This window comes from Canis lupus, chromosome 15 (genome assembly GCF_048164855.1).
Source record: "Canis lupus baileyi chromosome 15, mCanLup2.hap1, whole genome shotgun sequence".
NCBI classification, from domain to species: Eukaryota; Metazoa; Chordata; class Mammalia; order Carnivora; family Canidae; genus Canis; species Canis lupus.
The window spans coordinates 16,061,060-16,077,178 of record NC_132852.1 but is presented as its reverse complement, the minus strand read 5'-3'; the positions used below and the strand labels follow the sequence as shown (position 1 = coordinate 16,077,178).

General features: G+C 38.2%; 1 protein-coding gene across 6 annotated transcripts in view; it reads left to right on the top strand.

The window, feature by feature from the left end:
• The first annotated feature begins 7,291 nt into the window (after positions 1 to 7,291).
• LRP2BP (LRP2 binding protein) overlaps positions 7,292 to 16,119 on the top strand; it is a 29,143-nt gene continuing 20,315 nt past the window's right edge. For 5 of the 6 annotated variants that reach the window (XM_072775978.1, XM_072775977.1, XM_072775980.1 and 2 more), the window contains exons 1-4: positions 7,292 to 7,498; positions 7,929 to 8,055; positions 8,947 to 9,059; positions 11,944 to 12,057. In XM_072775978.1, the coding sequence (XP_072632079.1) occupies positions 7,950 to 8,055; positions 8,947 to 9,059; positions 11,944 to 12,057 (333 nt within the window). In that variant the 5' untranslated portion in view covers positions 7,292 to 7,498; positions 7,929 to 7,949. The remainder of the gene's footprint in view (positions 7,499 to 7,928; positions 8,056 to 8,946; positions 9,060 to 11,943; positions 12,058 to 16,119) is intronic. The other variant, XM_072775976.1, reaches the window with a different exon arrangement.

Below are 16,119 nucleotides of genomic sequence, written 5' to 3'. Positions count from 1 at the left end.
ATGACTGACCAAATAAATGAAAGATAATGTGAACTGAGTCTTGAAGTGTGAATAGAAGTTTGCCAGGTAGTCCGTGAAGGGAAGAGTATTGCTAAGGAGTATAAAATACCTTCCAGTGTTAAGAGAACTAGGTGAAAAAAATAAATAAGAGAACTATGTGTAATCTAGTCTGGTTGCAGAATATGATACACATAGAGCAGCGATGTAAAATAAAGATTTATAAATAAGAAATTATATTAAATGTCTCCTCCAGTTTATTTTGATAAATTGACATTGAGTACTTGCTATGCCCCAAGATTAATATAGATAGGTATTATTATCTGCTCCATCTCCATGTTACAGGAAAGGAAATTGAGGCTTAGGGAGGTTCAATAACTTCTCTAAGGTACTGTCATTATTAAGAAGTGGAGCTGGAGGGATCCCTGGGTGGCGCAGCGGTTTGGCGCCTGCCTTTGGCCCAGGGCACGATCCTGGAGACCCAGGATCGAATCCCACGTCGGGCTCCCGGTGCATGGAGCCTGCTTCTCCCTCTGCCTGTGTCTCTGCCTCTCTCTTTCTCTCTGTGACTATCATAAAATAAAAAAAATAAAAATAAATGTTTAAAAAAAAAAAAAAGAAGTGGAGCTGGAACTCAGACCCTTTGACTCCAGATACCCCATTCTTATAACTAAATTTTAAAGAATTTTGGCCATCATTGGTAGCTTTGAAGTTACTAAGATCGGCTTCTTTAATGCAAGAAAAGTCCTTAGAGGTCCATAGAAAACTCTCATTCAACGGAACATTGAGTGAAGTTGAATCACTAAGTGGTACACCTGAAACTAACATAAGATCAACTATATTCAAATAAAAATTTGGCAAAAAAACAAAAAAGTGAAAATTGAGTGGGGCAATTCTCTGTACTATCTTTGCAATTTTCTGCAAATCTCAAGTTATTCTAAAATACAAAGTTTATTTTAGGAAAAGGGCTTACGGCAACTTAACCTATTATGTATTCTATTCCTTTCTGTAGACCAGGGCTATTAAGTTTTTGTTTTCATACAAATATTTAGTTTCAATTTTAAGTAACTCTCTTTCCAAATACAGTAATGACAGAAGATACCTAAAACCTTGTGAAGCTAGTTTTAATCAAACAAGGAACAAAAAAATCTCACAAAGTGGGATCCCTGGGTAGCTCAGTGGTTTAGCGCCTGCCTTCAGCCCAGGGCCTGATCCTGGAGACCCAGGATGGAGTCCCACATTGGGCTCCCTGCATGGAACCTGCTTCTCTCACTGCCTGTGTCTCTGCCTCTGTGTGTGTGTGTGTGTGTCTCTCTCTCATGAATAAATAAATAAAATTTTTTTAAAAAATTAAAAAAAAAATCTCACAAAGTATTCCAAACCAGTTACGTCTTAGTTTTTTGTTCTGATTGACCAATATACTTCAGTTGCTCTGCAAAACCCATGGATTGCATTGATCACCAGGAGGTCGTACCAGGCAGTTTCTAGAATGTTGAGTTACTTAGCCTTACATCACTTTAAATTTTCCTTCCACCACCTATAAAGATTATTTTAATATCTAATAATATTAAGTATTATACAATGTAAAATAGCAGTGAGAGTTATGATTTCTAAGAAAACTAAACCCAGTGCTTTCAAAATCATCAAGTCTCAAAAATGCTTTCCAAGTATATAAGGATAAATTAACAGTAAAAGATGAAAACTAGCTCTACATTCAAACTGTTCATGGGCATTTTTAAACTCCTACTTCATTTGAAAGAATCAAAATGGAATTCATATGCCTATAGTTTATGAAAGACAACTCTAAATTCCCACATTCAACCTTCAACCTCTTTTTGAGGAAATAGCTTCTGACCCTAGATAAAAAGATTAGAAAGTTCTTACTAATCATTACATGTTCTAAGATAAAATGTATATGGCATGATTGTATACTCTTTATTAATTTCTACATCAATTCTTATTTAATTAACCAAACTCTTTCATTTAAGGAATATAAAGAGAGTGGCTGAATAGAATGCATTCTATTTTTTCAAATTTTTATCTAAATTCTAGTTAACATGTAGTTTAATATTTAGTGATTCACCGCTTACATATAACACCCAGAGCTCATTATAACAGGCCCCCTCATTTACCTTTTGATGTTGAGTGAATCCCCTCAGGAAAGGCCCTGGTAGCCCTAACTGGCCAAAAAAGGTTTCCACACAGTGGGAACAAGACAGGTGAGGCATGTGAATCCCAGGTAATTACCAAGATTATTAACAAATCTATCTCTCCTGGACTGGTTTATTTGCTCACAGAAGACATGGTAAATTGGAGAAAAATTAAAAAGCTACTAGGCTCTCCCACCCAGTGCTTATCTGGTAGTAAAAGACATCCTGTCTTTTCCCACATTTTTTCCCCCTCATTTCAAGGCATGAAAAGAAAGGGCATAGAAAAAAAGCACTTTTGTTTTAAATAAGCAAATAGACCTAACTGGAAGGGTAATAAAGGGAAAAAAGAACATAAGTCCACTGCCTGGTTCAGTATTGCCTCTCGAGATCTCAGTAGTATTTATAAAACTCTTTTCTAAATTTCCATATGTACAGATTATGCTTCCAGTTAATATATGAACACTACTATTCTTTTAATGACTCTTACACAACAGTAATGAACAGTAATGAATTTGCATTTTTGCCCAGAACACTTATTTAAATCTATTTTCATGGGTACCAGTAACATTGTTTATCTAGTATGACAGGAACTTCAGTGTTGTACCTCCATTTTAAAAGAATTTAAATAAGTGTGCTCCTTTCTCCAGCAGTAAATAACGCAGGATCATATGTGCAATGCTCCTGCGTAAGGAAGCCCATTACAGACTCAGGACCCAATGTTTTTATTGGAAGCTGGTCACGTAGGCATCCTCTGCCTAACAACTACTAAAATACCATTTCCATGGTATGCATGCAAAAATCACCTATGGAATATTTACATTTATTTATGTTTATGTAGTAACTACAAGGGAGTGCTAGAGAGGCTTCTGGGGTGCTGCTAATTTTCTCTTTCTTGATCTGAGTGAAAATTCATCAAACTGTAAACTTACATATACATTTCTATATTTATATTACACCTCAATAAAAAGTTTTTAAATTTTAATATTAAAGTTTTAAATATTAACAGCAAACTCGTTGTGGCTAAAGAAAGGATTAATAAAATGGGAGAGAGTGCTGAAGAGATTACTTAGAATGTGGCAAAAAGAAATAAACCAGATGGAAAATGTGAAAAACAGAATAAGACACATGGGAGGAAGGTCTAATTTCTGGAATGCCAAAAAGAGAAGAGAGAATGGGGCAGAAGCCATATTTGAAGAATATAATGGGTTGAACTGTGTTCTCCAAAAAGATATATTCAAAGTCTTAAAACCTGATTGCTGTGAAGGTAATCTTATTTGAAAATAAGATCTTTATGGAAAAATCAAGTGAAGTTGAGGTCATATTGGATTAGGGTGGGCCCCAAATCCAGTGGCTGGTGTCTTTATAAGAGGACACACAGGGACAGAGGAGAAACATAGAGAAGGCCATGTGAAGACAGAGGCAGAGGAGTGCTTGGGTGGCTCAGTCAGTTAAGCATCTGCCTTCAGCTCAGGTTATGATCCTGGAGTCCTGGGATCAAGCCCTGCTTCTCCTTCTCCCTCTTTCTCTGCTCCTGTGCTCACTCACTCACTCTCTTGCACATGCTCTCTCTTTCAAATGAATATTTTTTTAAAAAGAGGCAAAGATTGGAGTGACACAGCTTACAAGCCTAGGATCCCCAAAGAGTGCCAGCAACCACCAGAAGCTAGAAAAGAAATTTGGGATGGTTTCTTCCCTAGAACCAAAGGGACCATTTCCCTGACAACACATTCCTCCTGGACTGGTCTCCAGAACTATGGAAGAATAAATTTTTGTTGAGCCACAAAGTTTGTGGCAATTTGTAAAACAGCTTTAGGAAACTGAAACTAACACAAATACATTATGTCTGAGAATTTTTTAGAATTATTAAAAGACACCAACCCAAGACTCAGGAAGTACAACATTCCCAAAGCAAAATAAATACCTAGTCACTTCAATAAACCCAACAGCAGGCAATAAAAGGGAAAAGAAGCATGAATAAAGCAGATGGATTGAAACTACAAAATGATTCCAGTTCAATAGTGATTAAAATAAATGTAAAAGAACTAAATGTACCAGTAATAATAAAAAATTATCAGTCTGGGTATAAAAAAGAATCAACAAATCTAAATATATTCTATTTATAAGAGACATGCCTGACATAGGACGACTACAACTCCACAAGACAACACAAAGGCAGATACTTAACAGAAGAGAAAAACATGAATAGCTAAGAAACATGAAAAAGGAGCTTAAGGGGAGAATAGGGAGTGTTTTGGGGTAAGGCAGGTGGAAGGTGGGAGGAAGGATGAAGTCTAAAATGAGCCTACAGGAGATTTAAAGGAAATGTAATTTTTAAATATTAAATGACAGGCAATGGATGTTAATTGTATTGTTTTTCTTCATTCCTTACACATATATCCAAAAGTTATTTTTTATCTATTCAATTTTTTAGGTTTTAAATTTTTAAAAATTAAGTCTTTTGGCACTATAATTAGCCCTACTTAATGATTTCTCACTTGTAGTACTACAATCTAGTCTGTTATAGACACTTGCCTCTTTTCCCTGGTTTTTCACGTTTATCATTTCTTTTTATTTCCACTTTGATTCAAATCCCTGCCAGGGCATAACCGTGGAGGAGTTCCAGCTCGCCTGACTGTTAAAGAAATGGTCGTTGAGCTTCATCTTGTCTTCAGGAGGCAGCTCTGGCCTGCAGTTCTGTCTGGCACGACTTGGCTCGCTGTTAGAGAAGTGGCTGTAACTCACATCTCCAGTCTCTGTAGACTTCCCCTACTGTCAAAGCCTCCTCTCCTCCCGTCATCCAGCATTTTCAATAAGGCTATTATTCATCCTTAGGTTAATTTTAGTCCTCTCACCAATGACGCATTATTTTATCAAAAAGTTCACACACTGTAACTGTACATACCATCCACAGTACACTGTGTCTAACATTCATTAGAAAGGAAGTGATCCTTTATTATGAGAACTTTAGAAAAATAGGAATAAAATACCTCTTCCTCTGTACATCTCTGTTGTATTGGGTCGGGTTCCCTAGAAGCATCTTCTGAGCCAGGGATTTTTATTCAGGTGATGTGCCGGGGAGGGGGGTACTCTCCAGAGAAGGGAAATGAAAAAGGAACAATCTAGCAAGGAGGTAATGCTAAGTAGGAATGTGGGCTCAGATGGCAACTGGCCTCATTCTGACCTCACGGAGAACATATCTGAGTTCATCTCACCTTGAGGCAAAGGGGTAACAAGGACTGTGCAGGGTCTGAGGATTTACCCCACTTACAACTGACAAGCTGGCCTGTTTCATGGATGTTGGCTTAACACACAAAACTCTTGGGTCAGAGAGCAATGACCTTATCACCCACAGCAAGAGCAATAGCTAGAGTGTCAGCATGATGCTGACGCTGGTTCGCTGCTAACCCCTACTTCCCACAGAGGTCATACAAAGGACCCATGATGGATGCCTGTTTATTCAGTAGGCTGCATTATAAGACAGCAGAACTACAAATTGGGAGAGGGGGAAGGATTCAGTCCTTTCTTATAAAAACAAGCCTATTCTTTATCTATGGGGAGATATTACCCCAGCCCTAAAGGTTAACTCATTGCAAACGACCTTGAGAAACGGCCCATGTAAAAAGCATTCATGGCCTGTGTTCATGAGGTACCCAGCAAGGATGGGCCAGAATGTTCAAGACTCATGGCAAATTGTGTCTCTCAATAGGAACTGGCCTTCCAAGCCCTCATGCCAGTGACCTGCCTCTAAGAAGGAGGGAACGAGTCAGGGGTCAGGGGACTCATGTTTGGCAGGGGGACCAGGCAAGAAGGAACAGCTGTGAGGCATTTTTAATTAACAAAGCAGCTGGAAATTGGGTGCTAACTAGTATAGAGGATCTGGGAAGGGCACCATCAGTGTCCACTACACCCACAGTTCCCTTTAAAATTGTGGATTCCTTTCAGGTTTTATATCATCAGTTAATGTCTATAATTTTTATTAGATAATTTTCTAAATTTCCAGTATATTATGCAAGTTGTCGTTTCGAATGATAATTTTATATCTAATCCCAAGATCTGACAGAAATAAATTCATACTTTCTAAATTCTTATTATATCTCATTTTCTAAAATTAAAAAGTACTAAATTTTGGTTTATTCTCTAACAGAAGTCCTGCCATTTAGAAAAATCATATTACTCTCAATTTTTGGAGAACAGTATAGAATAATGATGAGGTGCAGAGGTGCTGGGATGTCCCAGTTGTCCCACATCCTAGCGCTATAACCTGAGGCAAGTTACTTAACCCCCTCAGTGTCCCCATATGTTAAAGGGGCCTTATAATAGCTCCTATTTCATAAAGTTTTGGAGGAGCTACTGCCTGAGCACTTAGAACAAAGAATAATACCTGGCATTTAAGAGCTCAATCGATCTTTGCTTATGTTTTCTAGACTCTCTCCAATGCTTCTTTCAAGCTACAACAAAAACCAGGTGCAGCATTGTAACCACAGAGAGCAACATGAGTTCAAAGGAGGTATTGTGTTTTGACTTGCTTCATTTCCGATGCTGTTCCTGAATATGCCAAGTTTTTTCTTAGCCCTCTTGGATATGATAGCACACAGGTTAATGTCTTCAGTAAAATAAAAACTTCTATAACCAGTTTCTCAGTAAATTGACAATGCTATCTGTATCATCCTATCTGAATTGGGTTCTGTCTAAATGATTTACCTATTATTGCTTCACCTCAAAGCTCATTGGAGACTTTTACCCTAACATAAACAAAAGTTTTTTGGAATCATATAATCAAAAAATTTTATATATCTAGCAACAGACATTTGGAAATCCTCTAGTTCAAATTACCTATAGTCAGTCCACACAATTCAAGAAATTGACTTTTTAAAAAATTAAATACCTCTTCCAAAATGACAAAGATATTGCAGTGGGTTTCTTTTCCCTAATATACTGAATTATCTCCCTTTTCTGCACTTCATTCTTATTAAGGAAGCAATCTATTGTCCAAAATAGTTTCACATAATAGTATAAATGCAGTTTTCCAATCACACTAAAGGTCTCCTGAGTTGTTCTGCTCGCCACCAATCAGGAATCTTTACTGGAAGCTTGTTCCTGATTGGTTAAAGTCGCTGTAACAGTAGAATGCCGAGGAATAAACAAAAAAGCATAGCAACAACTGAATTTGCTGTCTCACTACCCTCAGCCTGGGCCAGCCTGGACTCCTTCATCCCAAATGAGGTGGCCTCTACATTTTATATGAAGGCTTTGATTTTCCATTCAACTGTGATCCATCTTCTAACATGGCGATCCAACACAGATGGGAAGATAAAACTGAACAACACAGCTAAAATAAAGTGTATTCCCAGGTAAAATAGACGAATGCTTTAATTTGAAATGAGTAAGTGTCATGAGCTTGAGTTGCAAGGCAAAGTACCAGGGCACCAGAACTCTTATCTATGGGCAGTGTCACCAGTTCCTACTAGTGGCAGGCATGGTGGGTGACACAAGGCACTGCAGTTGTGAACTCTCAGCCAGAGAGGACTTGCAAAGGGCTCTCATCATGAATCCCTCGCTGTGGAAACAGACATGGAGGATGATTGTGCCTCTTGTACCTATGGAAGGCTCTGGTTTCCCAGAAAGAATATGCACCTCCCAGAGCTGGTAGTTTGCTGCCCTATCCCTAGGCTAATGCGGGGAGGTTGCTTTTTATAATGAATGCCAAATGAGAGTGGAGTCTTTTTGCACTTTTCTGGATGAAAATATTTTTACCATCTTGTTTTTTATTCTTGTTTACAGGATACACATTGTGGAAACAGGATGAAGTTGACCAGTGAAAAGTTGCCCAAGAACCCCTTTTATACCTCTCTATCCCAGTACGGAGCTAAGAACCCAAAATTCTTCCAATGGAGGAAGGAAAAGACTGGTACAAATTCTGATAATATTCTCACTAAAAGTCCATTCTGTACACCAGAGCAAAAAAGACAAGACATAGGAGTCTCACTGCTGTCAAGGAAGTGGTTAACTTTACTGTTCTTTTTAGCTTTCCTGTAAGAATCTGAGAAATTGCTGCTTATCTGGTACCAAATCATCAGTGGAGAAGTCTCATAATTAGATTCCAATCCTGGTTTTACTCTTAGGATTTTAGGACACCCTTCTGGAAAAGAAAAGCCAGATGTCACTTTTATTAAAGAAAACATTGCCATACTTCCAATTGTCATTGAAAGCTGCCATTTTGTTTCTGTAGACCTACTAATATTAAATTGAGGATGGTTACTAGCTCATTTGGTTAGAGTAGTCCTAATTAAAGCTCAAATTAAGAATTTCACTCATCCACAGGTAGCTTTGCCTAAAGAACTACACAGCATTGCTAGAGCTCCTGCCTAGTAGTCAACTGGGTTAGTTTGGAAACCAATCAACACATACTTGATTTTACAAGGCACGGGGTTAGGTGCTGTGATCATGTTTTTCCCTTGAGCTAAGGAGGCCAGTTTTATGAATGAGAACTAGGAAGGAAACTAGTATGAATGGGTCACCTGGGTGGCTCAGCAGTTGGGCACCTGCCTTCAGCTCAGGTTGTGATCCTGGGATCTGGAATCAAGTCCTGCATCGGGCTCCCTGCATGGAGCCTGCTTCTCCCTCTGCCTGTGTCTCTGCCTCTCTCTCTGTGTCTCTCATGAGTAAATAAATAACTCTTAAAAAAAAAAAAAAAAAACTAGTATAAACAGTGCCAGATGAGTTCTATATAATTCATGACTTCGAGAGGAAATTCATTTCGTATGGATAAAGATGGAATTCTTTACCTTTTTAAAACCAGATCATTACAGCCATTTAAATTTGGTGGATAAGGCATTGCAGCTCTTGAAGGAAAGAATAAGAAGAGGGGACGCTCTGGCATATTTCCTCCGAGGCCAACTATATTTTGAAGAGGTATCATTTCCTGTTTTCTTTTTTAAAAATGTATTTAAATTCAGTTTAGTTAACATTGTTAACTACTGTATTATTCGTTTCAGGGGCAGAATTTAGTGATTCATCTGTTGTGTATAACACCCAGTGCTCACTCCATCATGTACCCTCCTTTTTTTTTTTTTTTCATCATGTACCCTCCTTAATGCCCATCACCCAATTACCCCATCCCCCCACCCCTCTCCCCTATAGCCACCCTCAGTTTGTTCCCTAGAGTTAAGAGTCTCTTATGGTTTGCCTCCTTATCTGTTTTTATTTTATTTTTTCCTGTTTTCATTTCATATAATGCTATTGTTGGATCCTCATAGCAAAATTTCCCATAGAGTTCCCTTAGGTTGTTATGCAGAGGGATTTCTGGCAAATACCATAGGTTATGGTTGTGGCTTTAAGTACACCGTTAAGGAGATATTTGACCTTCCTCCATAAAAGCCATTCTAATGCAAGTCGTTTATAGGAGTCATTCTGGTATAAAATCCATTCTCATACTAAAAATTAAAAATAAAATTTTTACTTTTGCCCCAAATAATATCATTTACGAAATCTTTTCATATGAATAACTAAAGACCCTGTTTCTTATCTAGTACTTAGAGGCTTTATAGGTTCCTTTCTAGAGGTAGGAGGGAAGTGCCTTCTTTCTCCACATTATGCTGAAGCATCCTAAGGAGCAGATGTAGGAGGAACTGTGCAAAACCATCACTTAAACTTCCATAATATAGCATCAGTCTTTCATTGACCCCTGCGGGGTGATGTGAAATGGACCACCAGGTGGCCCCAATCCCTTGACCACTCACTGAATATTTGGGCAGCTTTTAACCTATATCCTACTTACTCTTAAATCTGATGGCTCCATCATCCCTTCTGGCAACAAATATTTGTTGAGGACTCATCATGCACCATGAGGATAGCATAGGTTAAGAGCAAGATATCTTAGCTTTGGGTATCATTAGGGTATGATTCCTACTACTTATAAACTGTGTAGCCTTGGGCACAAATACTTAACCTCTTGGAGTCTCAGTTTTTTCATCTGTAAAAGGGGGGTAATAATGTGCATTTCCTAGGACTATGTGAGGATTGTATTCATTGTAAAAGTATTTACTAATAGAATAAGTGCTTTATAGGTGTTTACCATTATTATGCTAAACTAAGACTATATGGTGACAAGGGAACCAGAATGGTCCCCATTTCATAAAACTTACAGTCTACCAGGGGAAGAAAATAAGTGAAGAAATAAGGAGGAGTACTGTAAGAGCAGTTAACTGGGTACTGTGATAGAGAATAATTTAGAAATAGGGTGGAAAGACCTGTGGTTTACACTAATTTGAAGAAAAGGAAATGAGCAGCGCAAATAGCCAAGTGGAAGTGCATTCCAGGTGGAGGTGAGAAAATGCAGTGTTTCAGGGAAGAGAGGGGGCTCTGTGAGCTCTGAGAATGGAGACCAACTTGGTAATCAGCAAGGCAGAGTATGACTCTAGATGAGCTTCGTGTAAATTGTAGTCAGAAGACATTGGAGTGTTTTGAGTCTGTTAATGAGAACAGATTAGAAGGCAAGCATGGAACCAGTTTAGGGGGAAATTATACTACTCCCAGCAACAGAGGATAGTAGTCTTGACCAGAGTGGCAGCAGTGGAAGCTGGATCCTGGATTTATTTTGGAGACACAAATAATATCATCATTGACCGAAAAATATAGAAGTGAAGAGGGTGAATTTTGAGAGGGCGATCAAGAGCTCAGGTTTTATATACCTTGTGTTTCTGACGTCCATTAGTTATCCACGTAGACAGGCTTCAAAGTAGAAATTTACATGTTAAGAGTCTAAATCTCAAGTCTGGATTCAAAGTATATATTTGAGATTTTCCAGCATGTAGATAGCATTGAAAATCATAAAAAACTAACACAGTCTCCTTTCTTTTCCTTCCTCTTGAGTATTCTCACTTTTCCAGCTCTCTCCCATCTAAGCCAAACATTGGAGAAAGGAGAAAGAGTCTTAACAACTAGGTCATTAACTCATTATAATGTGTTCTTTAAAATTAGTATTTGTTAGTATTTTAATACAGTTTTTATTAGTTTTATTAATTTGTTGACTAATTATAGTTTATGAAAAAAGGAATTCAGTTGTTTTTGTATCTTCCAGAAGTTGTCTTTCTCTGGTCTTCTCTACCGAAGTAATAGCCATCTAATTCAGTAACACACTTTCTTTCCACAATTACACATGATTCATACTTTAGTGTAAGGCATTTTCCTTGGTGGATTACGATATAAGCCCTATTAGTGCCTCACACCTCAGTATCAGATAACTGCCAAGGAATCTTAAAACATGTAGGTTTCTATAGGAAGTATGGGAGAATGATAATTTTAGAGAATCACATTTGTTTTTCCATGTCTTCTCCCTAACTGGAGAACTGCAGTACTGGAGGACATGAGCCATAGTAATAGTGGATATCTAATAATAGTGGATACATCCTGATGTTCACATTTTCCCTTGACTCTCTGGTCCCAGCTCTGAAGTTTCTTAAACTTCAGGAGTGGTGGGGGACATGGCAAGACGGATTGAGCAGAGGGCTCGCTGCCATTTTGAGAGAAGTTTGGCAATATCCAAAAGTACCAGTATAAGCAAAAGAGAGTCTTGCCCCAATTTTTCCTGGGCACTTCCCCCAGGTGCCATATCCAGGTCTCTTTAATTGATTTTATAGCATGTTTACTGGTGTCAATGCCATACTTGCAAATTCCATAAATTAGTTGCTGTCTTTTGTTATATTTGGTTTTTTTAGCTAGATTTGGGTGGGAGTTAAATATTTGGGATTACTTTAAGGTAATAGTAAAAATAACTCAATATTTCCTGAGCTTCTAGGGATGGTATGAAGAAGCATTAGAACAGTTTGAAGAAATCAAGGAAAAAGACCATCAAGCAACTTACCAGCTAGGAGTAATGTATTACGATGGGCTGGGGACACCTATAGATACTGTAAGTCGCTGTTTCATTCAATGTTTAAGATTTCATTGTTAGTGGATTATTTGATATAATTATTTATATTTTAATAATATATTTCTGTGCTTAATTTTAATATCTACCCTTTTAGCATTTCAAGGATAGCAGTATTCACTTTTACATTTATGTGAAAAAAACAAAATTTCTTTTTGCCCCTTCCTCACTACCTCTGTCAATAACACTTATATTTTAAAACATTTTCCTTTATTTTTAAAAGTTATTCCAAAACTACATGGAGAAAAGTTAGAAAATGAGCAAAAATAGGATCACCAAATTCTACTATCAAATGTGAATCTGGTTATTATTCTACAGTATATCCTTCAATGTATCACACCAGGCAAAAAATTTTATATATAATTTTATATATTGTACATCTTTCTGGTCATTTGTCTTCACTATATACATATATTGTGTGTGTGTGTACATTTTTTCAATGTAGGATGACAATACCATACATAATGTTTTTTAATATCCCTTTTCACCTAACAATTTTGAATATCTTTCTCCTTGTCAATAAATAGAATCTATTATCATTTTAATACCTACATAATTAATATGTATCAATAATATTCCTAGGCTTCATCTGCTTGTGCAATTGCTTGTGAAAATTCTTTTAAAAGAATAAACTAAGCTATGAGGTTTTGGAGAGCAGTATTTCAGTTTTCTCTCTTCCTTATGGGCTTTATTTTTTAGTTTTTCTTTTTGGTCTCATTTTACAGGGGAATTTCACACACTATCAAATAAAAATTAGGAATTTACTTCAAAAATTGTCAAAGATATTCAGAAGTTTGTTTCTCTGTGTTCACTAGCAAAGCTCTTCTCTCCATAATGGTCTATTAAAAAATTGTGAAAAATCATATGCTTTCAAATCCTCTCTTCACTACTTACAAGAAGTATGATCTTAGGGAAATTATTTCTGGTCTGTAATTTCCTCATTTGTAAAATGAGGATAAATGAACCTAAGTTAGAGATACATCTGCCATTTCCCTATACCTCTGGCCATGGCCATCCCGGGTAATTGATCAGAGCCCCCTTTCTAGCTGAATCCAGACATAGCCTCAGAATTTTAATCAGTACAAAGCTTTAAGGTTACATTACCAATTCAATCCACTGGAGGCAGCATACAAAATAAAACCCATTAACCTCACATAGTTGTTAATGAGATTGAACCACAAGTAAAATAATGTAAGACACAGGTAGTAAGTATCCAGTGTTTTCTTTCCAGACTTTATGTTGTATAGAGTCAACAATGAGGACTGTTCTTTAATTCCTGAAATTCTTCACTTTTACTCTTTTATTATCATAGCATGTGAAATAAGTAAATGATTTAAAAAATTAGTATTTCCATTAAATGATTTATTTTAACCTATTTATAGTTTAACCTGTTAAAAGCAGAGTAACATGTGGGATCCATGACTACATTGCCCCTCCTATGAATTGAACACAATTGACCACATCCTTCTTGAAACATCTTCCTCTAAAATTCTCTCCCATGCTTTATATACACCTCTTTCCACCATCTTCTATGTGTTTGTGATACAATTCTCCCTGTTCACCTCTTCACAGCCACCCTGTGCCCTTTGCTAGTTGCTTCTCTTTTAAGTGTTGAAATGTGCCAGAACCTGGGTCCTCGCTGTCCTTTAGTCTCTCTCTCCCATATTAAGCTCATCCAGTCCCATGGCTAACATTACCTATATCTTTTAAAGACTTTATTTATTTGAGAGAGAGAGTGTGCACACAACAAATGAGGGGAGGGGCAGAGAGAGAAGCAGGCTCCCTGCTGAGCAGAGAGTTCAACATGGGGCTCAATCCCAGGACCCTGAGATCATGACCTGAGCTGAAGACAGACACTTAACTGACTGAGCCACCCAGGCCCCCCTCATTACCTGTATATAATTTTAAAAGACTTCCAAATTGTTGTCTTCACTCCAAAACCTCATGCTGACGTCTATACAGCCAACTGCTTGTCTCTCCCTAGATAGTTTAGTAAGTATCTCCTGGTCTCTGAGTCCATATCTAGTTCACCTATAAGTCTGTTGCTTAAAACACACACAAATCCTATTTAAGGCAGTGGAGTTTCTTTGTGCCCTGGTACCATTCACAGGGGTCATCGTCATCCTTGGAATTGCCTTAAAGGACACAGAAGTGGTGTTTATGCAGTGTGAGCACCTCCTCTACAATCCCCGAGGTGCCTGCTACTCTTGTGACTTATCCAGCTCTGGTTTATTTTGATTCATTGTCTTATTCACTCACTCTTTCATCTCACAAACATTTATGAGGCAGAACAGTCTGAGATGCTGGAGAAGCAAACATGAGCGTGAAAAGGAAGGCATAGTCTTGAGAATGACTGTGAGTGCAGTTGTGGGTCTGGGGCAGATGCAGTATTAGGCACAGAGCCAAGGCCAGGGGAGTCTTCACAGAGCAGCTGCCATGTACTGACTCTCAGAAGGAAGCACAGCATGTAAGGTAAGGAATGGCAGATGGATGAGGGAGCAATGGTAGGACACCTCATTCAGGAACTTGGACCTGACTTCCTCAGCCAGCCCTTCGCACGTTTACTAACCCAACTAGTGTTGGTACAACTACCCATGACCCATGCTCTATAGACATAGGCAGCCAGGCACTTAAAAGTTCTCCATATAGAAACTTGGGCCAGCACAGTAATCTCAATGCCAATTCTGCATCCATTTAACCATACTCTTTGAGGCCGTTGCCACCTAATCTCTTTGGCCTTTCCAGAGAACTTTCCTAGAGAAAGATCCTATCTAAGAAAAATTATGGTGGCAGCTGTTAAGGTGATAAAATATTTGCCATGGTTACAAACAAAATCAATAATACATTAGAAGAATGAGGTATCATAACCAAGCAAAATTTAGCCCAGATATTTAACAATTCAATATAAGGAAAAATATGAATATACCACTTTAGTAGGTTGAATAAAAGACAACATTAGCATTTCATAAACCCCAGAACTTCTCATAATGAAAACTTTTAAAAAACAGTACTAGGAAAAAAAAAAAAAACAGTACTAGGAAGTGTGTTTCCTTATAACTTAGGAGTAGCCAAAGCCCAAACTAGGGAGTCTTTTTTCCATTGGTCACATGCACCTACTCCTACCGTCTCTTGAATATCTTTCAGATCTGTCCCCAGTCCTTTATGCCCACTCCTTCTTTTCCAGTTCAGCCTCACAGTACCCCTTACCTGGGTTATTTCAGAAACAGATCCCCAACTTCTTGCCCTTGTCCCAAATTCATTATTTAAACTGCCACCGAAGTTATCTTTCCAAAATCCAAATCTGATGACATCCTGTCCATCTTTCAAAAACTTCAATGCTGAACATCAATAGAAGGGCATGATTTGGAGTGTTCCCATGGACAGCCAGCCAGCTGGCCACCAAGAGGCCACATAAAGTAACATTTACTTGGTTAATTCAAATTCAAAGTCTTGGTAAATAATTCCCACTATAAATCCTCACACTAGTCCCAAGTTTGCTGAATCTGTCAGATTGCTGCCCACAGGGGTCCCTACCAGGTATCATGAGGCTAACCCACTGTGACTGTACCTGAACTTGATATCAGAATTCCATTCAGAACCCTAACTTCACTTGGTCCCACCAGGCCTCACAGCTGTATCATCTGTGGCCACCACACGCATTGTATATCTTTCTGGTCATTTGTTTTCTTACACATTCTTGACTCCGTATTGCATTCTGCTTCCTCCCCTGTTCTCACAGCTGCTCTCCCTCCTAAACATTCCAGCTGGCAAATCCTCAGCCTTTTCTCAGACTATTTCATTCACCTCCTTGCCTTATCAGAAAGTTAGCTGTCCCACGTCCACCCCTCTGTAGGTCGAGGGCTCTCCTGCCACATTGCTATGTACCACAGCGCTCAAAGGCAAAACTGGCATCATTTTCATCTCCCACTTCATTTTCCAGCTATTATCTCTCCTCTGCCCCATGCACAAAGAACCAACTTTGAAATCCATACCAACTTAACAACTTTCCCAGTTCTGTCCATTTCCTAGTCATTGGTCATTCTC